The sequence below is a fragment of the Choloepus didactylus genome, chromosome 2 (genome assembly GCF_015220235.1).
Source record: "Choloepus didactylus isolate mChoDid1 chromosome 2, mChoDid1.pri, whole genome shotgun sequence".
In the NCBI taxonomy this organism is placed as follows: Eukaryota; Metazoa; Chordata; class Mammalia; order Pilosa; family Megalonychidae; genus Choloepus; species Choloepus didactylus.
Window position 1 is genome coordinate 31,666,004 of NC_051308.1, and position 23,839 is coordinate 31,689,842.

Genomic DNA, 23,839 nt, shown 5'->3' on the forward strand with positions numbered 1-23,839 from the left:
TAAAATAGCTATTTCTCTTCCACTTTCTCTTCTAAGCTCTTTCTTCTGTTAAATCATTTACTCCTTCTGACAGTAATCCTATGACAGATGTTTATTACCCTTTTAGAAACCAAGGTTTAGAGGTCTCCTAACCCTTAGCACTAACAGTTTTTGATCAAGAATCTATAGCAAAGTAGATGTTTTAGAAAGATTAATAGGGCAGAGATATACAAGATGGATTGGAAGATGGAAGGGAGGAAAAGAAGCTTCAGGAGAAATCTAGGTTACAGTATAAAGAGTAAAAACCAGGGAGGAAACAGTGAGAAGGAAGACTGAATAATAGTAAGACAAACCAGATTTGGTAGTTGCAGGGTAGGTATTCCAAGAAAACTTAAAATGAATTAAATCTGATCAAATCCACAATTTACTGAAATTTTTATTTATTCAGTTGTGAATAAAATAGCAGCCATTGTTCAATCCAATATCAAATGGTATCAGCTTCAGAAGAAATCATCTGTCCAGTCTATGCAAAACAGAAAGTTATTTTATGTTGAAAAGACATGAGCTTTTCAAACTTACTTCTTTTTGTGTCATAATTTCCAAATGAATTGCTCCAACTAATGTGGTGGCATTCTATTTCCCTATATGATTCTGTTCTTCCATGATATCATTACATACCCATTTATAGGTATAATCTTTGGAATACTCTATAATTTCAAAAAGATTCTTAAAGTCCTGAGGGTACAAATTGGTTATTTTCACTTTGTCATTTTTTTTTGCTTGAGTCAATACATCCATTGCATCAACTGCACTCAAAGAACTGCAAAGGAAATAAAAAGCAAATTTGTTAAAGTCATTTTCATAACAACTTTTGGTTAACAGTGATAGAGATGGCTTCTAAGCCCAATTAAAAATGCCTAATTTATAACATATAATTGATCTTATTCAATGTTAAAGCTGTGTATATTATTTTTTTCTCAAACTATACACAAGGAGAAGTCAGTATTTTGAAGAAATATATGAGTGAAAACATGGTGCCTTAGTCTGTGAATCAAGATATAAAAAAATAGATCTCTAACATGAAAGGATAATTCTCACAATAAATTTCTACTTTTACACTTGATTTTGTTCTTTTTACTTACCTTAAATGGTCTATTAGCTTGGCATTGCGCTTCCCAAAACACTGCTTTAACATGTGAAAAAACACGTCATAGTTAATAGGTGTTAAGTTTTCTGTAAATAGATTTTTACGAGGAGTCATTTGAATAAAATACAAGTTTTGTTGTATTAGTTCTGATTCCTGGAGAGAAATAAAAATTGAGTTAGTCATAAAATATTGTCAGAGCAAAACACTGTTTACTCATCATTCATTCATTCATTCCAGCCAGCTGTTGGAAGAGGCAAACACAATAGACCCTGAGTGTCCCTGTAAGTTCTTGTTGGGTGAGCCATTTCTCAGGGTTGTTTTCAGAGAGCAACCTTGAGGAATAAGGTAATGCTGCCTCCAGGAAAAAGCATGGGCTTACTTAATGTTTGCTATAAAGGAGGTGGATTCCCCGTTCTGTGTTCCCCAGCTGCAATGCAAACCCACTGTATGCACTGCATCCACCTGAGCCATACCACATCACCCATGGGAATTAAGGGCAAAAGGAACTAAAACAAATATGCTGATGCTCTTGCTGCATGCTGTGCCATGAGTAATAAAGCCCTTTACTTGACCAAGGAATCTTGTGTCTTTAGCCAGCATCAGTCAAGCAGCAATATGTCAACTTATTAGCTTATAAGTAGGGTAAAATCAAATCCCAAACATGTACTGAGTCCCTGCTATATTTGAGGTACAACACCAGATCTGAGGATAAAAATACAGTTTGCTTACAATTTTTAATTGGATACTTAAAAACTCAGTAATTCTCTAGAACAGGGGATGCAAACTACAGTCCATGGCTTGTTTTTGTACAGTCTATGAGCTAAGAATGGTTTTTATTTTTTTAGCAACTTCATCATAACAATTTGCAATTCACCCAAGAATAATGTATCACTAACCTCTATCCAGTTTTTTTAAAAATTTGAGAAGTCGTAGGTTTATAGAAAATCACACAGAAAGTACAGAGTTCCCATATACACCACCCTACCCCCAGTTTTCCCCAAAATCTATCATTCCTTTTCTATTCTGTGAGAGTATGTAAGTTTTCTTATGAATAGTGAAATGTAACTAAAATCACGATGACTGACATCTCTAAAATTAGACCGTCTCCAAATTGATCATTTTCTTTACCTTTAGCATCAAGAGTGAGAAAGAAAACGAAGCAAGCAAATGGGATTTTTGGACTGAGCTGGCATGCTGGGATTAGGCCTCTTTAACATTTAATCATTCAGTGAAATTTCTGAATTGAATCCAAAAATTTTTTCTGACATTCCACTATTTTATTAGAATTTCACTACAAGTAGCCCTGAGATAAAATTAATGAAGGCTCAATCTATAACACCACCATTTTGGTTCTTTAGAAAATAAAAACAAAATAAAAGCCCCACCACCTGGGCAAGAACCAAGATGTACCTGTTGGTGAATTCAACCATAAAATAAGTAGTAGTATTACAAAATTTCTGATTTTCTAAAAAGGCATATTTTTATTTTTAGTTTATCAAATTAGTTGAATATTAAGGTGACTGTATTTTCTAAATTTGAGATGTATCTTCAAAAGACTGAGTTTCTGTTTAAGCCTATTACTGTTCTAGCATCCACTGTATAACAGATGACAAATACAACGCTCCTCTGAAATAATTTCAATTTATGAAAAGGGGTGCGATGTGTTTAAAGAATATTTCTAGTTATTCTAAATATGAAAATTTAAATGAATACTGAATTCCACATGATCTTAAAGATAATAATGGGTGTACGATTTAGAGGAAAAAAGGAAAGGTATTCATTCACTTTACCCTGGGATTTGGCTTTTCCAATTGTCCACTTTGGGTGTAAACATCAAATGACGACCAAGGCTCCTTAAGGGCGGAATGGGGGGGAACAAAAAATAAAACATCACTGCTTTTACTTTTCTTTCCTCAAAGTGTCCCAAATTATTAATGCCTTAAACAATTTTTACCTAAACAAACACAATGAATTAAATCCGGGTACTCAATATAATTGGATTCGAGGAAAACAACATGATGGCTACATAATACACATCTCTCTTCTTGTATTTTTTGGAAAATGATAAGGAGGAGCTATTAGTAATTCTGTATCTTAGATAAAAGAGAGTTACCTTTAATGTATTTATGCAAATAAGTTGCTAAATTATTATTTTAAACAGCCAACAAAGCCAAATTTCCACATGGTACTCAGAATCAGCAGTTTCAGGGCTATCAGATCAATATTGAAGAATGTTTTGCCCTACCTTAGCAGAAAAGCACATAATTCAAACTAATTTGAAATGTTAGGACATATAAGGAGTTATATACAAATAAAGATATTCATGTCAACTTTTAAATTTTTATTTTGTAAGCAGTTTCATTCACCTACCATACAATACATCTAAAGTGTACAATCAATGGTTCTCGGTATCACGGAGATATGCATTCATCACAGTCAATTTGAGAACATTCTCATTTCTCCAGAAACAAAACAAAAACCCCATACCTCTTATATCCCCCTATAGCTAGCACTTAGCATTGATACAGTACCTTTGTTACAACTGATGCAAGAATATTACAATGTTACTAACTACAGCCTACAGTTTGCATTAGTTGTATTTTTTCCCCATATACCACCCTATTATTAATACCTTGTAATAGCAACACACATTTATTTGGTTTCATAGAAGAACATTCTTATATTTGTACAATTAACCACAGTCATTTTCTACAACAGGGTTCACTATGTTATATGGTCCCATGTTTTATCCTCTAGCTTTCCTTCTAGTGACATATATGACACAAAACTTCCTCTCTCAACCATAATCACACCCATAATTCAGCACTTAGTTACCTTTACAGTAATGTGCTGCCATCACCTCTATCCATTTCTAAACATTTATAATCAACCTTATTAAAAATTCTGCAAAAATTAAGCATCAGTTCCCCATTCTGTACCATCTTTCTATCTCCTGGTAACCCATATTCTGGATTTTAATTTCGAAAAGTTGTTTATTAAAATTAGTTTGTATTAGTGAGAACATACAATATTTGTCCTTTCGTGTCTAGCTATTTTGCTCAACGTAGTATTCTCAACGTTAATCCACGTTGTCACATCAGGACTTCATTTCTTCTCACAGCTGGATAATATAATCCATTGTATGTACATACCACATTTTGTTTATCCATTCATCAGTTGGTGGACACTTGAGTTGCTTCCATCTTTTGGCAATTGTAAATAATACTTCTATGAATATTTGTATGCAAATGTCTGTTTGCATCCCTGCTTTCAGTTCTTCTGAGTATATACCTAGTAGCAGGATTGCTGGATCATATGGCACTTCTATACTTAGCTTCCTGAGGAACCACCAAACTGTCTTCCACAGCAGCTGCACCCACCATTCTACATTCCCACCAACAATGAACAAGTACTCCTATTTCTCCACATCCTCTCTAACACCTGTAGATTTCTGTTTTAATAGTGGCCATTCTAGTAGGAGTAAAATACTATTTCATTGTAGTTTTGATTTGCAATTCTCTAATAGTGATTTTGGACATTTTTTCATGTGCTTTTTTTTTTTTTTTAATAATAAATTTTATTTTGAAATAAGTTCAATCTTACAGAACAGTTGCAAACACAATACAAACCCCATACATAGAACTCCATCATACCCCGAACCCTCTCTCCCAATACCCCGATCCATCACCTTTAAGATCCTGTCACACCACTGTCTCTTTCTTTCCCTCCCTCCCTCCCTCCCTAATACCCATCATCTATTGCTCTGTCCTCTGAACATATGAGAGCAAGCTGCACATATCTCTGAACAAACAATATAATTCACATATACCTTTCCCGTGGACAAGAACATTATTTTATGCAATCTCATTAAACGCAGCTAAGTTCAAGAAATTCAACATTGATATAAAGCTTACATTCTATATTTCCTTTTTTTTTTTTCTTTCTTCTGTCCCATCTGTGTCCTTTTGAGCCTCCTCTCCTCCGACCTCAAATCCCATCCAGGATCATCCTTGGCATTTAATTGTCATCTATTTAGACTCTTATTTTTTTTTTTTTTCAATTGTGGAAAGATATATATAACCTAAATCTTCCTATTCCACCCCTCCCTAACATTCCATTAGTGGGATTAATCACATTTAGAATGTTGCAATGCTATCACCTTCTGACCATCCATTTCTAGAAGTTTCCCTTCACCCAAAACAAAAACCCCACTCTCATTTCTTAACTCCCCATTGCCCCTTCCCCCACTTCTTAGAACCCCTACTCTACTTTTCATCTCTTTGGTCATATTCTCTGATACTTTTTTTGTGTTTACCGTGGGGCTTAAATTTAACATCTTAAATCTATAACAATCTTGTTTTTCTTTGATACCAACTTAACTTCAATAGGACACGTAAACTGTGTTCCTATACTCCTCCATTCCCCCACCTTTATGGAGTTCTTGTCAAAAATTACATATTTTACATTGAGTTCAAAACCACAGATTTATCATTACAGTTTATGTATTTTAGATTCTGTAGGAAGTAAATAGTGGAGTCATAAATCAACAATACAGCAGTACTGGTCTTTATATTTACCATGTGATCTTTACTGGAAATCTTTATTTCTTCATGTGGTTTCAGTCAATTGTTTAGTGTCCCTTCCTTTCAGCCTGCTTAGGACTGATCTACTGGTGATGAAGTCCCTCAGCTTTTGATTATCCGGGAATGTTTTCATCTCCTCCTCATTTTTATCCTTCTGGTGTTTGTGAATTCTCCGAGTCTCTGATGGTTATTGACTTCTATTTGTATTCCATTGTGGTCGGAGAATGTGCATTGAACAAATTCATTTTTTTATTTTTTATTTTATTGAGGCTTGTTTTTATGTCCCCGCATATAGTCCATTCTGGAGAAAGATCCGTGATCACTAGTGAAGAACGTGTGTCCCAGTGACCTGGGATGTAATATTCTATATATGTCTGTTAAAAGTCTCTATATCTCTCTCTCATTTCTTTGTTTCTGTATCGGTAGGGCTCCCTTTAGTATCTGAAGTAGGGCAGGTCTTTTATTAGCAAACTCTCTCAGCATTTGTTTGTCTGTGAAAAATTTAAGCTCTCCCTCAAACTTGAAGGAGAGTTTTGCTGGATAAATTATTCTTGGTTGGAAATTTTTCTCTCTCAGAATTTTAAATACGTCATGCCACTGCCTCTCGCCTCCATGGTGGCCGCTGAGTAGTCATTACTTAGTCTTATGTTGTTTCCTTTGTATGTGGTGAATTGCTTTTCTCTTGCTGCTTTCAGAACTTGCTCCTTCTCTTCAGTATTTGACAGTCTGATCAGAATTATGTCTTGGAGTGGGTTTATTTGGATTTATTCTATTTGGAGTTCGCTGGGCATTTATGCTTTGTGTATTTATATTGTGTAGAAGGTTTGGGAAGTTTTCCCCAACAATTTCTTTGAATACTCTTTCTAGACCTTTACCCTTCTCTTCCCCTTCTGGGACACCAATGGGTCTTAAATTTGGATGTTTTATTTTATCTATCATATCCCTGAGATCCATTTCAATTTTTTCAATTTTTTTCCCCATTCTTTCTTTTGTTCTTTCATTTTCTGTTCTGTGCTCCTCGAGGAGGCTGAGTGTTCACCTTCCTCTAATCTTGTATTATGAGTATCCAGAGTCTTTTTAATTTGGCCTACAGTTTCTTTAATTTCCATAAGATCTTCTATTTTTTTATTTACTCTTGCAATATCTTCTTCATGCTCTTCTGGAGTCTTCATGTCTTTTATATTCTGTGCCATGCTCTTCTTCAAGTCTTTTATATCACGTGCCATGCTCTCATTGCCTGTCTGTAGTTCTTTAATTAATTCTGCCAGGAACTGTGTGTCTCTGGATCTTTTGATTTGAGTGTTTGGGTTCGGGTTCTCCATGTCGTCTGGTTTTATCATATGCTTTAAGATTTTCTGTTGTTTTTGGCCTCTTGGCATTTGCTTTACTTGATCTTTAATTTGTTAGAATTGCAGCTTGGTGGCATACACTTTTTCTAACTAACCAGCAGATGGCATCCATGAGTAACTTATTCCTCTCAAGTCAGTTCTCCCCGACTTTGTGGTGTGTGGTGATCTGATTCTTTTGAGGTCCAATTGGTGCACTTAATTTGGGTGTGTTGTCGGTGCTGTCTGCCCTCAATGAGGGACGTGTGCCTGAGCGGTTAGGGTGGAAGGGCAGGTATAATAATCAAACCTCCCAGGTGTTCCCAGAGATTTAAGGTTGTTCTCTGCCGCTGACACAAAAGTCCTTGGTATTGGCTTAGGTTCCCTGGGATTTCCGAGTGGTTCCCCTCTCCCTGCTATGCTTTTCCGGGACCTCTCCTGAGAGGGGGAGGGCCGTGCCACGTCACAAGTGAGCACCGGCCTCCAGGGAAGCCCTGGGCCACCGGGCTGTGTAGGGGCGTTCCCAGCCCACCTCAAAGATGGTTGAATGGGACGCCGTTAACTGCCCCCTTTCCACACAGCTCCACCCTCCCAGCTCTGGGACGATCAGCCGTGGGTGTATTCAAGGCCACTGTCCACAGCCGATATTGTGTCATGTGAGCAGTCCTATGGGAAAGATTCCCTGTCAGGCTGGGTTTCTTGGCTCGGGTCTATGCTGTGTGTTCAGCCCCAGGCAGGAGTAGCCCTGCCCGCTGGGGAGATGGCTATAAGTCGTGCGTCTCCCCTTTGCTCCCCTGGACCCGAGACAATCAGCAGTGGGTGTGGGAAGGGGTATCCTCCACCCCAGACACCAAGGCGTTAGTCCAGACCGCTCCCTTCTTATCTGCAGCTGTTCCCAGGCTTCTTTTTTTTTTTTTTTTAAACGCCAACCCACCGTTTCCCCACACCACAGCGTGGACGAGGGACTCAGCCAACTCACTCACTCGTTTCAGAATGCAGACTCCTGGTTTTACCAAATGCACATTCCCTGTGGCTTTAGCAGAACTTGTCCGGCTGGTGCTACTCTGGAAGTGGTGTTCTGGGTCACTTTCTGGTTTTTTATCTAGTGTTTTCCACGGAGGTGTTTTCTTCTCTGTCTCACCTAGCCGCCATCTTAGGTTCCTCCTCTCATGTGCTTTTTAACCATTTGTATTTCCTCTTTGAAAAAATGTCTGATCAGGTCTTTTGCCCATTTTTAAATTGGGTTGTTTGTCTTTTTATTGTTGAGTTGTAGGATTTCTTTATGTATTCTAGATAGTAAACCCTTACTGGCTATGTGGTTTCCAAATATTTTCTCCCATTGAGTAGGCTGCTTTTTCACTTTCTTGACAAAGTCCTTTGAAGCACAAAAGTATTCAGTTTTGAGGAGGTCCCATTTATCTATTTCTTCTTTTGTTCCTTGTGCTTTGGATGTAAAGTCTAAGAAACAACTGCCTACCACAAGACCTTAAAGATGCTTCTCTACATCTTCTAGGAGTTTTATGGTCCTAGCTCTATTACTTAGGTCTTTGATCCATTTTGAGCTAATTTTTGTATATGGTATGAGATAGGGGTCCTCTTTCATTCTTTTAGATACAGATATTCAGTTCTCCTAGCACCATTTGTTGAAGAGACTACTCTGCCCCTGTTGGGTAGGCTTGGCAGCCTTGTCAAAAATCAACTGACCATCGATGTGAGGGTCTAATTCCTGAACTCTCAATTTGATTCCATTGCTCAGTATGTCTATCTTTATGCCAGTATCATGCTGTTTTGATCACTGTAGCTTTATAATATGTTTTAAAAGTTAGGAAATATGAGACCCCCCCACTTCATTTTTCTTTCTCAAATGTTTTTGGCTATTCGGGGTCCCTTGCCCTTCCAAATGAATTTGATGACTGGCTTTTCCATTTCTGTAAAGTAGGCTGTTAGAATTTTGATTGGGAATGCACCGTGTCAACTTTTAAAAAGAATATTACTTTTTTTGTATCTAACTTTTGTACATACGATTTTATACATGAAGTAATTTTTTTGTTTTATTTTAATTTTTTATTTCACTATTATTTTTTTACATGAAGTAATTTTAAAAGTTGACCCAACTAAAGTTTTTTCTGCCAAAATAATATACACATTAAGTCCCAAAATAAGAGTTGCTTAAAACAGCTTCCAACCTAAACTTAGGTCAGACTTAGCTGTAAGACTAAAATTTACAACAGTAACCTTTAGGTTTGAAAGCTTACTGTAAGAAATGGTAATTTATTATTAACTACAATGTCGATGAAAGTGGAATGAAAAATGAAATTTTTCTACGAGGTCTAAGAATATTAATAAATGGAGCAAAGAAAACCACTGGAAGTAATACATTGTGGACATTGCAGTTTTGGACACACTCAGTCTATTCAGAGCATTTTACAGCATGGCACTGGGAGCAGAGGAGACCTGTATCTGTCTACCAAAGCCACAGTAGAGGAAAATCTGCAGGGCCTTAGGAATTGAGTTTAGCAAATTACTCTCTAGTTGTAGATATACAATGGAGCAAATGCTGAAACATTTTGGGGCTTCAAAAACCCTCTTGTTTCTGGAGGATAAATATATGGCAAAATGCAACATAGGGCTTTTGAAAAAACATGGTGAGCAAGAAAAATAAAACATTATCCTGAAAGCTAAAGTCCTCAGGAAACCTCTATGAAGAAATTGGCTTAAAGCCAGAGGGGAGGTGAAGCTGAGATGAAAAACCAACCGAATGGGAGATCAGTGAGGTAAGAATGGATTGAAGAGAAATCAAGAATTACAGAACGAGATTACAATCTATCGTGCAGGCAGACAACAGGATCAGTGATGTGAAGTCTAAGGGTGAAAAGATTCTAGGAATATAGAAACACAATGAGAACATGAGAGATATGAAAGACAAAGAAAACATATACAACCTAAGAATCTCAAATGTTTTGAAGGAAAAAAAAAATAGAAGTGGAACAAAAGCTAAAATTAAGTGGGCTTTTCAGCAACTAAGACCAAAAGGGATACACACTGAAAAATTTTAAAATTATACTACTACACCCTTGGAATAGCAAGGGCTTATAAAAATATATAATTTATATGCCCCCCAAACTATTTGATACATACTCTAACATAATAAAATAGATAAAAAATAAGGGACTGGTATAAAAGAAATAACATTTATCTTACAATCTAGCCCTGTGCACTCTAATATGGTAGTCACTATTCATGTGGGGCTACTGAGCACCTGAAATATGTCTAGTCCAAATTGAGATGTGCTGTAAGTATAAAATAAATGTGGATTTCAAAAATTTAATATGAAAAATGGAATATATAAATGTAATTACTATTTTTTAAATATTGATTTCACACTGAAATGATAATGTTTTGGATTGACTGGGTTAAATAAAATACAGCATTAAAATTAATTTCACCTGTGTTTGTGGGTTTTTTTGGTTTGTCTATTTTTTTACTTTTTATAATATGGCTAATACAAAACTTTAAAATTATTTATGTGGCTTGCATAATATTTTCATTAGACAGCTCTGACCTTGCCTGAGGACATTAGACTAAACCAAACCAGAATGCAAAGAAAGATTCATTCAAAGATGTTCACAGAAACATTCTTTACAAAAGTACTAAAAAGGAGAATGCTCAATAATGACAATGGAAGAAAGTTTATGATTTACTATTAGACAAAAAAAAACAAGAAATAAAATATAATCTCCACTATATAAGGAAAAAGAAAACCACAGGGCAAAAAAAAGAAAAGACAGAAAATATGCCACAAATGTCAAAAGTGACTGCTGGGTGGCAGAAGCATAGTAGTGATACTTTTCCTTTTACATCAACTTTATTGACATAATATTCATGTACAATAAAATAAATCCATTTTAAGAGTGCAGTGTAATGAATCTGACAAACCTATATTCCCTTGTAATACCACTGCAGTCGAGATATAGAACATTTCTACCCGTCCCATAAGTTCACTGGAGCCCTCCTTTGTAAAAATTGTGATTAACACATATAACATAAAACTTGCCATTTTTAACATTTTTAAACTTATAATTCAGTGGTATTAATATGATATTGTGTTATCATCACCATCTTCCATTACTAAAACTTTTTCATTATCCAAAACAGAAACTCTTTACTCATTAAACAGTAACTCCCCATTCCCTGTAGAGGTGATTAAAAAAAAAATTCTGTTTTTCCATATGTTTCATATTTCTTACAATGAGCATATATTATGTTTATAATCAGAGAAAAATATTTGTGACAAAAAAAGTCTTAGCACAAAGTTTCCTTGCTCTATTACTAAAAAGTTATTGTTTAACAGTTTGGAAACATGATAAAATTAATCTTTAGTCTTTCTCCATTTACTGGTCACAGAAATGTAGCCTATTTGAAAACAATGAGGTTCTTTGTGGAGATTTGAAGGATTTTACTCACCACGTGCAGAAGCTTAATGTTACAAGCTACTTGCCAGAGCACACTTAATGCTTGATACAAGCTTGCCTTTCTGGGATTTGCCGTTAGTTTCTAAAATAGGAAATAAAACTCCACATTATATACAATTATAATAAATCAAAATTAAATGCTGGATCCTGATAATAATATCTCAACAGTATCTAGAAATTTAAGTAAAAATTAAAATTATAGGCAAACTTGTCACTTAAATTGTTTTAGAGAAAGTCTTTTTAAACTTCCATGTTGAATATATATCATCATGTACACTTCAAATCTAATATATTTGAGATTGATTTCCTTTTGACCATATTGCATATGAGGGGGGAAATCTGATTAAATTAAAAAAAAAAAAAGGAAATAAATGCATAATAACTAACATTTAGCTATGGAAATGAACAAATAGGCACAATTCATGCCCTTCTGGATATTACAACTTATCAGGGTAGAAAAACATTAACTAATTACATGAATCATTAATTAACTTGTGTAATGTACCGTGGAAAAGGACGTGTGTTAGAAACATGTATCAGGTGAGCCAACTAAAGTTTGAGTTCAGAGTTTTTTAGGCTGACAGGAAAGGATGTGAGGTTACCTCAGTGAATGAGAGGGCAGTACAGAGTAAGGAAACCAGATGTGAAAAGATCCATGGTAAAAGATGTGGCTCATTAGAACATTTTCCTACAAACAAGATGAAACCTGATGAAACATTTCCTATTTCTCCTGCTTTCATTCTTTTATTCATATATATGTATAGCCTCAAGCTTCTGAGCTCCCTGCTCTCCTTCCAGGGTCAGTCACTATTTACTCACTATTTGGATCTGGTGAATAAATTCTCTCTTCATTTCTTGCCTTAGCTTTCTTCTGTACAAATAATGATAAGCATTTCCTGTTGCATTGGAGCAACAGGTTAATAAAATGAAGCACTCTGTGCAGAAAGGAAACATCACTTTCGATGCACTATCAAGGACCTCTGGATGCCCTCCCATTATGGAGAATAAAAAGCACAGACCAAAGAGTGTACTTATAGAAAGTTAAAACAATCCTAGTACTCTCAAATATCATGAACTCTAAATTAAAATTACATAGATTCAATCTACTCAGAGAAAAATTAAAGAACTCTTTTAAAACAAAAAACACATCAAGTACTTGTTAGTAACCTACCTGATATTCTTTTTCACTAATAAACATATATAGTTCTACTCGTCCATATCTATATATAGAAGTACAGGAATACAGGTCATATAAAAGTTTCCAAAGTGCCTTTCTTTCACTTTTAAATGGGAAGACTCCAATTACTTTTAAGGGGACACCTGTTAGGAACACAAGCAAAAATATCTGAATAACTATTTCTTAGTTAATGATTTATATGATATAAAGGTAATATTTATTAACATTTTTTCCTATGGATATTAAAGAACAAACTATATTAATGTTACTTTATTTCAGTTAAGACCAAACTTCAGCATCCCTCCTTGATAGGGAATTTGCCTTAATGTCATATTCATCTTAAGAACATCTGCCCATAATTTGTACAATATAAATTGTACACAAATCTCTTCAACACACCAGTTACTGAAAAAGAAAGATGGAAAATCGTAAGGCATTTGCTTTAGTGAGTGACAAAAATTACCTGCTGACCAAGGACGTGCTTCTATTCCCAAATTTTGAAAAAGCATCTGTGAAATCATAGAGGGTGATCTTAGTAGACCACCACTTTTAGTGTCCAGTTTAAAGAAATCACAGTGGACCACTTCTAGTCGTCCATTCAGATTTTTTCCTAGGGACTAAATAGAGATAACATGTTTAAAAGTTTCAGCGTTATGCAGACTTGGTAACAATTCAAAGATCTACTTCGAAAGTTAATTCTTATAAAAATATTATCTCAATAAAGCCGTAAAGAAAATATTACTAACATACCCCAAAACTTTAACAGAGGAAATAAAAATCAATCAACCACTAAAAAGTGATGAAAGTACAATATTACCAAGAAAAACCCCCCAAACCAAAAAACTAGCAACAAATTTTACGTGTCCTTTTATTTTCTTTATCTTAATGACTTCATTGTTCAAAAAGTTTCTTACACTAATCATTAATTGCTTGCCTGGAGCATTGTTCTGGTCATGGGAAGAAATTAAGATATTTCACAGTAGAGAAAAACAATAAAAATATTAAAGTGAAAGGCAGATGGATTCAAGAGAGTATCTTTTTTTCTGGGGGAGTTTAGTCAACTACCAAATGAAGTAAGCTCAATATGGAGGTCACTCTCCACTTTTAACTTACTGTTTTGTTTTGTTTTTTAAATATTCATTTTATTGAGATATAGTCACATACCATGCAGTCATACAAAACAAATCATACATTCGATTGTTCACAGTACCGTTACATAGTTGTGCATTCATCACCAAAATCAATCCCTAACACATTCATTACCACACACACAAAAATAACAAGAATAATAATTAGAAAAAGAGCAATTAAAGTAAAAAAGGACACTGGGTGCCTTTGTTTGTTTGTTTTTTTTTCCTTCTCCATTTTTCTACTCATCCATCCATAAACTAGACAAAGGGGAGTGTGGTCCTTATGGCTTTCCCAATCCCATTGTCACACCTCGTAAGCTACATTTTTATACAATTGTCTTCGAGATTCATGGGTTCTGGGTTGTAGTTTGATTGTTTCAGGTACCTACTGCCAGCTACCCCAATTCATTAGAACCTAAAAAGTAACCATTAGAACTCTTACATTGTGAGTTAGAGTGCCCACCAGAGTGACCTCTCAGCTCCTTTTGGAATCTCTCTGCCATTGAAGCTTATTTCATTTCCTATTATTTCCCCCTTTTGGTCAAGAAGATGTACTCCATTCCACGATGCCAGGTCTACATTCCTCCCCTACTGTTTTTAAGAACAGAAACAAGAAAGCTCCTTGACTGCTGGAAGAGATTTGATATAACTGTCTTTTATACTGCTTATCTTACAGCAGTGCTAGAGAAGAGTAGCAGTGAGAACAAGTACAGACTTGCTACAGACTCCCTAAAATTAATCTGTTGTTATACAAAATCAATTAGAAGAGGACCGTATGTTTTTGATGTGTATATGGAGATTCTAATGCACAGAAAATTCTATTGGCAGTTTTATCAAGGTTCAAAACAAATTGTGACCTTTCTGATCAAGATGATGGAGTGAGATGTTCCAGAGCTCCACCCCATCATGCCCCACAGAAGCTCTGAACAACTGGCAAGAATGACAGAAACATGTTTCTCAAAGCTCAGAAAACAGTTAAAAGGATTGCAGTAACAGAGCCAGAACTGAATCAAGAAAAAACCACTTAAAAGTGGTGGGATCATGTGGCACCCTGGCAGGCCCCTCCCTTACCCCTCACTGACTCAGCAAGGAGCCGACCTGCATTCCCAGCATGGTTCCCTAGTCCTGGTTCTGAAGGGAGCAGAGTAGCCATTGTGCCCATACTAGGAGTATTTTTGTGTGGTCCAATCTATTTGGTGGAGGCTGAGACACTCATTGTTCCAGAGCTTGCCCTGGATGTAGAAAGTGGCTCACAAGAGCTCTCCAGGATTGATGTGGGAGAGCAGTTGAGTGGCTGCCTAGAGCAAGGGACTCCTGGCTGTAGGACATACAGTACAGTGCCCAGGAGTATGTGGAAATGGTTTCTTAGGAAGGAGGGAACATTTGTATCCATGTAAATGGGGGAATTCCTAGGACCTTATGCGCAGGCATAAGAGAAGACACATGCACAGAAAGGATCAGGTTGGCCTCTAAGTATTAGCCTTAAACTATTCTCTAAATTGATTGCATAGATAACCTCTGAAGGAGAGTATTCTCTCAAATCAATCTACAAATATGGGGAAAGGCATTTTCTTTTTTTCCTTCTTTTTGTTTTTGTTAGCTCTTGGCATTTAAGGAGAGCTCTGTCATCACACTAGCTGGACACAAGCTTAACAAACAGACATCTCATAGTCGAAATTTCAGGGATAACAAATTAAAATATTAAAATGTCCAAGTTTCAAGAACAGATTACAAAACATACAAAGAAAAGGAAGTGATGACCCAGGCAAAGGAGAAGATTAAAGTATTAGAAACCATCAGGGAGGAGGATCAGAGCTGGGACATTACAGAAAAAGACTTATAAAAAATGGTCCTAAACATGCTCAAAGAGTGAAAAGGAAAATATGGACAAAGAACTAAAAGAAATCAAGAACAATAGACAAAGAACTAAAAGAAATCAAGAACAATTAAAGAAAATATCAGTAGATAAATGGAAATTATGAAAAAGGGACCAAAAAGCTGAAGACCCCAGTAACAGAAATTAAAAATTCCTTAGGGGGGGTTCACCTGTAGCAGATGGGAGCTGGCAGAAGAACAGAGAACGTGAAAATAAGACAATTGAAACCATTCAGTCTGAGGAGCAAAAAGAGACAAGAATGAGGAAAACTGAACAGAACCTGAGGAACTGTGGGACACCACCAAGCATATCAACATACAAATTGGGGGAGTCCCAAAAGGGGAAAAGAGAGAGAGAGAGAGAGGAAGAGCCAGAGAAAATATTCAAAAAAATAATGGCTGAAAACTTCCCAAATTTAATGAAATGCATGTACACATCCAAGATAATCAATGAACTCCAAACAGGATAAGCCCAACTAGACCCGTACCACACCATGTTATAATCAAAACAACACAAAGAACTAGCAGCTGAAAGTTCAAGGTGAAAGAAAACTGTAAGTGCCAAGGCTCTAAATCAGAGATGAGTTTGGCATATGTGCTGGAACAGAGTAAGTTAGTAGTGTGAGATGAGGTTAGTGGGAGGGAGGGACTAGTTCAAGTTGAATCTTGTAGAGCACAGCAAGCTTGGATTTGCATGATGGAATGTACTGGAAGGTTTACAGGGGGGTGATGATGAGCTAGTTTATACTTCAAAATGATTACAGATCTCTGGATTCTGTGTAAAGAATGGACTTAAAGGAGGTGAAAGAAGAAGGTGAGAGGGCAGTGAAGAGGTGCAGTAGAAGGCTTTGATTAAGATGGTAGTAACAAAAAAAAAAAAGAGAAAAAAGATGCATTCCAAATATATTTTAAATTATAACCAACTGGATTTACAGATGGATTACTGGATATGTAAATGAGGAATGGTGACAGAAAGAGAAGAATCAAGGATGACTCCTAGGTTTTTGACTTAATCATCTGAGAGATGGGAAACACTAGGGAAAGGAACAGTTTAGAAATCATGTATCTTCAGTAAAGTTAAGTTTGAGATGTCTATTAGAAGATCCAAGTGGAGATAACAGGTAGGAGGATGGATACCTGAATGGGGAGCTCAGTGGAGTATCTGGGTTGAAAATATAAATTTGGGGGAACTTCTGGGGAAGATGGCAGAGTAGAGAGGTAAAGGGCACACACATCCTAACAAATAGCTAGTGGATAGGCAGAAACTGTCTAAATCAACGGTTCTGGGGCTCTAGACATCAGGGAAGCACTGTACAGCATCCAAGAAAGGGTGGGATGGAGACTGAGATGCTGCAGCAAAAACTGTGAGTGAATTGCTCCTGCGGCACTGCCTGGCACGTATCCCCCACACTCAAGGCTTGCCTTGGATACAGTCCACGGCTGCGGATGGAGAGGCACATGAAGGCCTTCCTTCGTGTGAATGCAGGGGGTGGATGGGTGGAGTGGATGGGGGAGGCACATGGTGATGTACTGAGCATGGCTTCTGATTGGTCAGTCTGGATTGCTAGGTTCCAGCTCTGAATCACAATTCTAGCCTACCCGGAATAAGGAACCCTGTAGCCACTGCCTGGTGGAGGTTGAAAAAATACCTCCCTCCTTTGGCCTGCAGGAAAAGCAATGCCAAAGAGCACCACCTGCTGGGCATGTCAGGCAAGTGCAGCTTCAGGGAGTTAAAAATAAAGAAACAAAGAAAGGCTTTTTGGTGTTTTTTCTGACCCTTTCCCAAGGGTGCTTTGGACTAGTCTGTGCCCCCTTTGTGAGTCTCAGGCCCTGTTTTGATCAGTTAAACACAGGCAATTCTAAAGCTCTAGAATAAGGTGAATCAAGTGTCAAAGAAAAGCCTAACAAAGATCCAAACAACAATAAAACCCTAAGTAACAGAAACTAACCATCATACCATCATACTAAACACATCAAGATAATCAGATGCCTAGATAGCAGCAAAAAATTATAAGCCATACTAAGAATCAGGAAGATATGACCCAGTCAAAAGAACAAATTAAAAAATAGGAGGAGGCACAACTAATCAAAGATGTTTAAACAAATCTCCTAAATCAAATCAAGGAGATGAAGGAAAACATGGCTAAAGAGAATAGGAAGAAGACACTAGGCAAGCATAAAGAAGAATCTGAAAGCATGCAAAGAAAAATAACAGAACTTATGGGAATTAAAGGCACAACAGATGAGGTTAAAAATATACTAGAAGCATACAACAGCAGATTTAAATGGGCAGAAGAAAAAATCAGCAAAGTAGAAGATAGGACAATAGAAATCTTACTGACAGAAAACAGAGAAAAGAATGGAAAAAATTAAGGAGGGTCTCAGGGAATTGAATGACAGCAGGCAGCACAGAAACATATGCGTCATGGATGTCCCAGAAGGAGAAGAGAAGGGAAAAGAGGCAGAAAGAATACTGAGGAAATAATGTCCAAAAATTTCCCAATTTTTATGAAAGATATAAACATCCACTTCCAAGAAGGGCAATGAACTCCAAACAAAATAAATCCAAAGAGACCTAGTGCAAGACACATACTAATCAGAATGTCAAAGGCCAAAGATGAAAAAAAAAAAAAAAAAGAATTCTGAAAGCAGCAAGAGAAAAGCGATTCATCACATACAACGGATGCTCAATAAGACTAAGTGCCAGTATCTCATCAGAAACCATGGAGGTGAGAAGGCAACGTTATGATATAGTTAAGATACTGAGAGAGAAAAACTGCCAGCCAAGAATTCTTTAACCATCAAAACATGCTTCAAAAATGAGGGAGAGTTTTAAATATTCACTGATAAACAGAAACTGAGAAAGTTTGTCAATAAGAGACTAGCCCTGCAACAATTACTAAAGGGAGTTCTGTAGGCTGAAAGGAAAAGACAGGAGAGAGAGGCTTGGAGGAGAGTGTAGAAATGAAGATTATCAGTAAGGGTAACTGAAAAGGTAAAAAGAGAGACAAAAATAAGATATGACATATAAAAGCAAAAGATAAAATGGTTGAAATAAGTACTGCCTCTACAGTAATAACATTGAATGTTAATTGATTAACTTCTCCAATCAAAAGACACAGAATGGCAGAATGGATAAAAAAACATGATCCACCTATATGCTGTCTACAAGAATCTTCTCTTAGACCCAAGGACATAAATAGGTTGAAAGGGAAAGGCTGAAAAAAGATATTCCACGAACAATAAGAATTAGAAAAAAATAGACTTTAAATGCAAAACTGTTTTAAGACACAAAGCAGGACATTATATATTAATAAAAGGGGATATCCACCAAGAAGAAATAAAAATCATAAATATTTATGCACCTAACCAGGGTGCCCTAAAACACATGAGGTAAACACTGGAAAAACTGAAGGGAGAAAAAGATGTGTCTACAATAGTAGTTGGAGACTTTAATATGCCACTCTCATTAATAGCTAGAACATCTAGATAGAAGATTAATAAGGAAACAGAGAACTTGAATAATATGATAATTGAACTATACCTAACAGACATATACAGAGCAGTGTACCCCAAGAGAGCAAGGTATATATCCATCTCAAGTACTCATGATTCGTTCTCCAGGATGTACCACGTTTGGTCACAAAATAGGTCTCAATAAATTTCAAGATTTGAATTATACAAAGCGCTTTCTCTGATCATAATGGAATGAAGCTAGAAATCAGTAACAGACAGAGAACTGGAAATTTCACAAACATATGGAGGTTAAACAATACACTCTTTTTTTTTATATTCATTTTGTTGAGATATATTTACATACCACGCAGTCATACAAAACAAATTGTACATTCGATTGTTCACAGTACCATTACGTAGTTGTACATTCATCACCAAAATCAATCCCTGACACCTTCAAACAATACACTCTTAAACAGTCAGTGGGTCAAAGAAGAAACTGCAAGAGATATTAGCAAAGTTCTCCAGATGAATGAAAATGAGAACACAACATACAAAAACTTACGGGATGCAGCGAATGCAGCACTGAGAGGGAAACTTATAGCCCTAAACATCTACATTAAAAAGGAAGAAAGAGCTATAATCAAAGACCTAACTGCACACCTGGAGGAACTAGAAAAAGAAGAGCACACTAATCCTAAAGCAAGCAGAAGAGAAGAAATAATAAAGACTAGAGCAGATATAAATTTAATAGAGAGCAAAAAAAAAAGTAATAGAATCAAAAAAAACAAAAGTTGGCTCTTTGAGATCAATAAAATGGACAAACCCTTAGCGAGAGCGACCAAAAAAAAAAAAAAAAAAAAAAAGATGCAAATAAATAAAATCAGAAATGGGGGGGGGAGACATTACTACTGATCCCACAGAAATAAAAAAGATCATAAGAGGATACTATGAACAACTGTATACCAAAAAACTAGACAACTTAGATGAAATGGGCAATTTCCTAGAAACACACAAACAACCTACATTGACCCTAGAAGAAACAGAAGATCTCAAGAAACCAATCGCAAGTAAAGAGATTGAATCAGTTGTCAAAAACTTCACAAAAGAAAAGCCCAGGATGAGATGGCTTCACAGGTGAATTCTACCAATCATTCCAAGAAGAATTAATACCAATCCTGTTCAAACTCTTCCAGAAAATTAACTGATTCTGTGAAGGCACCCTAATACTGAAGCCAGATAAAGATACTCAAGAAAAGAATATTAGAGACCAATTTCTCTAATGAATACAGATGCAGAAATCTTCAACTACATACTTGCAAATCAAATTCAACAGCATATTAAAAGAATTATACATCATCATCAAGTTGGTTTATCCCAGCTATGCAAGGGTGGTTCAACACAAGAAAATCAATTAATGGAATACACCACATAAACAAATCAAAGGGAAAAAAACCACATGATCATCTTGATTGACTCAGAAAAGGCATTTAACAAATCCAGCATCCTTTCTTGATAAAAACACTTTGAAAGATAGGAATAGAAGGCATATATGAAAAACCAACGGCTAACATCGTATCAATGGTGAAAGACTGAAAGCTTTCCCTCTAAGATTAGGAGTAAGACAAGGATGCTCACTGTCACCACCATTATCAACATTGTTCTAGACGTTCTAACTAGAGAAGTTAGGCAAGAATAAGAAATAAAAGGTATCCAAATAAGACAGAAAGAAGTAAAACTTTGACTATTTGCAGATGACATCATGCTATATTTAGAAAGTCCTGAAAAATCTACAACAAAATTACTGGAGTTAATAAACGAGTTCAGCAAAGTGGCAGGACACAAGATCAACATGCAAAAATCCTTTACTATTTAGAAGCAAGCTTAAATATGCCTTTAGGTTGGTAGAATTGTCTGCTATGAACCCCATTTTCCATCCTTGACTTTGGGCCACAAAAGTTCTATTTAAATAATTACTTCTCTTTTATTCTGGCAAATAAAGGAATTCACATAAAACTTTATTTGATTGTGTTTTTGCTTTCTTGTAACAATGATTGATAAAATTGAAGGAACATGTTCTAAGGGCTGAGCTCAAGTTAGTGTCGGTGGTGATGAGAAAAACATAAAAGCATTAACTGAAGTAAAAACTAGTCCCAATTAAAGACTGGATTTAATCTACCATGTTTAGATTTTTAGTTTACACATATAGCTTCAGAAACATTTTATTACTGATATTCCTGTATGAACTATTATGTGTCTAAAATTCCCTAATTCCCAATCCTCTTTCTCATTGAATCAGTTGTTTTTTAAATGAAGACCATTGTTATCTTGAAGATCTTATAAAAGATATCTTTTGAGTTACAGGATAACAAAATGTAAAGAGCATCACAAACATTTTAATGTCACTTAATTATCTTGTGAACATATAGATTATTTCAAATCTAGGCCTTTTTCTAAATCAGGATAAAACCACTTTGTTGTTGAAATTACAGATGCCTATGTTTACGGAATCACATTCATGACCATGAATCTTTGAACAAATTTATACATTCTTTCTCTCTTCGTGTTTTGAAATTATAGATTTATTAACAATTAACCTGGCTAAAACGCTGGACTCTTTTCAAAGTAGTCAGTTTTAGAATAATGTTAATCTCAGACTCATATTTTTATTTTAAAAAATTAGACCACTGGATTTGTTGTAACACTGCACTTTTAGATAAAGTCATTTTATCATGGTTTCAGCAAGCTGTATAACTGTTTCCTAAATTGAAGCTAGAGCGGGAGAGAAAGAAAAAAAGAGCCTGGCCAATAATGTAAGGACTCTCCACTTCTCTACTGTTAAAGTGAACTTATCTGCTATATAAGCAGTATTCACTCAAAAATCCATTTGATTGTCTTCACCCCATGCAATTGTATTGGACTATACAAACCTTTCTTGCCTTTGATATACTAAATTTAGAGATTGCATAATCCCATTAACCTAATTTTAGCATTATTATTAGATTCTAAGCTCACAGAAGGAAGGGGCTCAACAGAGCCTACTGCAGAAGAAGAAATAATGCTAGAGAAACCAGTTATACACTTTGCTCAAAGATAGTCAACTAGTCAGTAGCAGGGCTAGAACTAGAAAGCAAACTCAGAACTCCCAATCTTTTAGTTATTCATTCAATAATCATCAAATGCCTACCCTGTTCTAGTTACTGGGGGTAACAAGATAATTAAGACACAGCCCCTAAAAGAGATTCTATGAAAATAAACCACGGGCTTAATTCTACTTCCCTAAACCACTCAAAGGTAGTTGATTGAACAATACATTTTTCTTGGAAAACATTTTCAGAAACTAAAAATATACCTCCAAATGTGGAATAAAAGTTTTGTCGCTTTCAAGGGCAATCACTCTGGCACCAGTTTCAAGTAATGCTTGAGTTAGGATTCCAGGACCTAGTATAATAACAGGGAAAAGTTTATTTGCAAAAGAAACAACACAACCTCTTTGAGTAATAGCTTACAGCAAAATTTGATGGATGTTTTACACGTATCATTTCATTTTAATTCTCCAACATCCCCCAAAAGTAGTTATTACTCTCCTTATTTACATATAAGGACACTGGGGATTAGAGAGGGTTATTTACATCCAGCATCACAACTGGTAAGTGGTGCATCTTCGACTTGAATCCATTCTGTCAGTGACTCCAAAACCTGCACTCTGTTAATCACCACTTCTCAGAAGAAGAAAAACAAATAAACAAAAAAGGATGCCTCTAGCCTACCACTTACTTATAAACTATCCGGATGTTTTAGCCACCAAAGATATTGCCAAACTTAAGCAGAATTGACTCCCCTTAAAAGGAAATGGTGCCTTGTAAAATTATTCTTCAAAAAGCCTGTAAATCTTGTGCTTTCAGCATCGTACTATTGACTATAGGAGATGCCCGGAAGGGTAAGATAAATTTCTGTTTTTCAGGCTTGCAACTTTTTTGGGGAAACGGTAAGATTTGAGAGCATGTATTATATAAAAATATAGTGTAAAGTGCAAACTGCTACAAAAATATTTCGTGGTGTCACTATTAATACAGCCCATAAAGGTACGTTGTGGGTAATCTCTCCAAGTAAACTGCTTGAAGGCAGGGCAGTGACCACGAGCGGTCAGTAACGGTTTACAGAAGTGAGGAACATCCAAGAAAATGCAATTCACACGGGACTCACCTGGATTGCACTCCAGGAATAGCTTGCAAGCTTTTTTTCGTTGCCTCTGAAGGATCCCTGCCAAGGTCTTAGCCAATTTCCGACTGGTTACGTAGCGCTTGGAATCCAAGCGGCACTTCGGCAAGCACGACGACGGCTCCCCGAAATCTGGACAGAGCAACGGCTGAGGGAGGGAGTCAGACAAGGCCCTGCTAGAAACCATCGGCAAGTCTTTCCGCGTCACCGTTCCAGACCCAAAAATGCAAAAGCGACCAGGGCTGGCCAAGGCTGAGAGTGTCAGCCGCACAGGATGCCCCGCCACGGGTCCCAACATCCTGCCCGTCCCAAGGATCACCCAGGGTCGCTACTTCAGCGAACCCGGTGTAGGGTATCCCACGTGCACTATCTTCTTGCAGTCGAAACAGTCAAGGCGGAAGTAAACACCACACACTGCGCATGCTAACGACCGCCCTTTCTCGCCTTTCTCCCCCACTTCCGCTTCCGTCCCGG

The 23,839-nt window shown here is 36.4% G+C and overlaps 1 protein-coding gene across 1 annotated transcript; it reads right to left on the reverse strand.

Moving 5' to 3' along the window:
* Positions 1-23,760, reverse strand: TFB2M (transcription factor B2, mitochondrial). Its single transcript, XM_037822602.1, has 8 exons — positions 23,351-23,760; positions 22,497-22,585; positions 13,147-13,300; positions 12,678-12,826; positions 11,499-11,588; positions 2,917-2,979; positions 1,122-1,279; positions 1-799 (listed from the first exon to the last, which is right to left on the reverse strand). The coding sequence occupies exons 1-8, from the start codon at positions 23,661-23,663 to the stop codon at positions 613-615; spliced, it is 1,203 nt and encodes a 400-aa protein (XP_037678530.1). The 5' UTR covers positions 23,664-23,760; the 3' UTR covers positions 1-612.
* Positions 23,761-23,839: the final 79 nt, after the last annotated feature.

Coding starts and splice junctions, on each gene's coding strand:
- TFB2M (XM_037822602.1), bottom strand. CDS start 23,663: ATGTTGGGACCCGTGGCGGGGCATCCTGTGCGGCTGACACTCTCAGCC. Junction 12,827..13,146: donor AGCACGTCCTTGGTCAGCAG/GTAATTTTTGTC, acceptor TGTTCCTAACAG/GTGTCCCCTTAAAAGTAATT. Junction 2,980..11,498: donor ACATTAAGCTTCTGCACGTG/GTGAGTAAAATC, acceptor TCCGCCCTTAAG/GAGCCTTGGTCGTCATTTGA.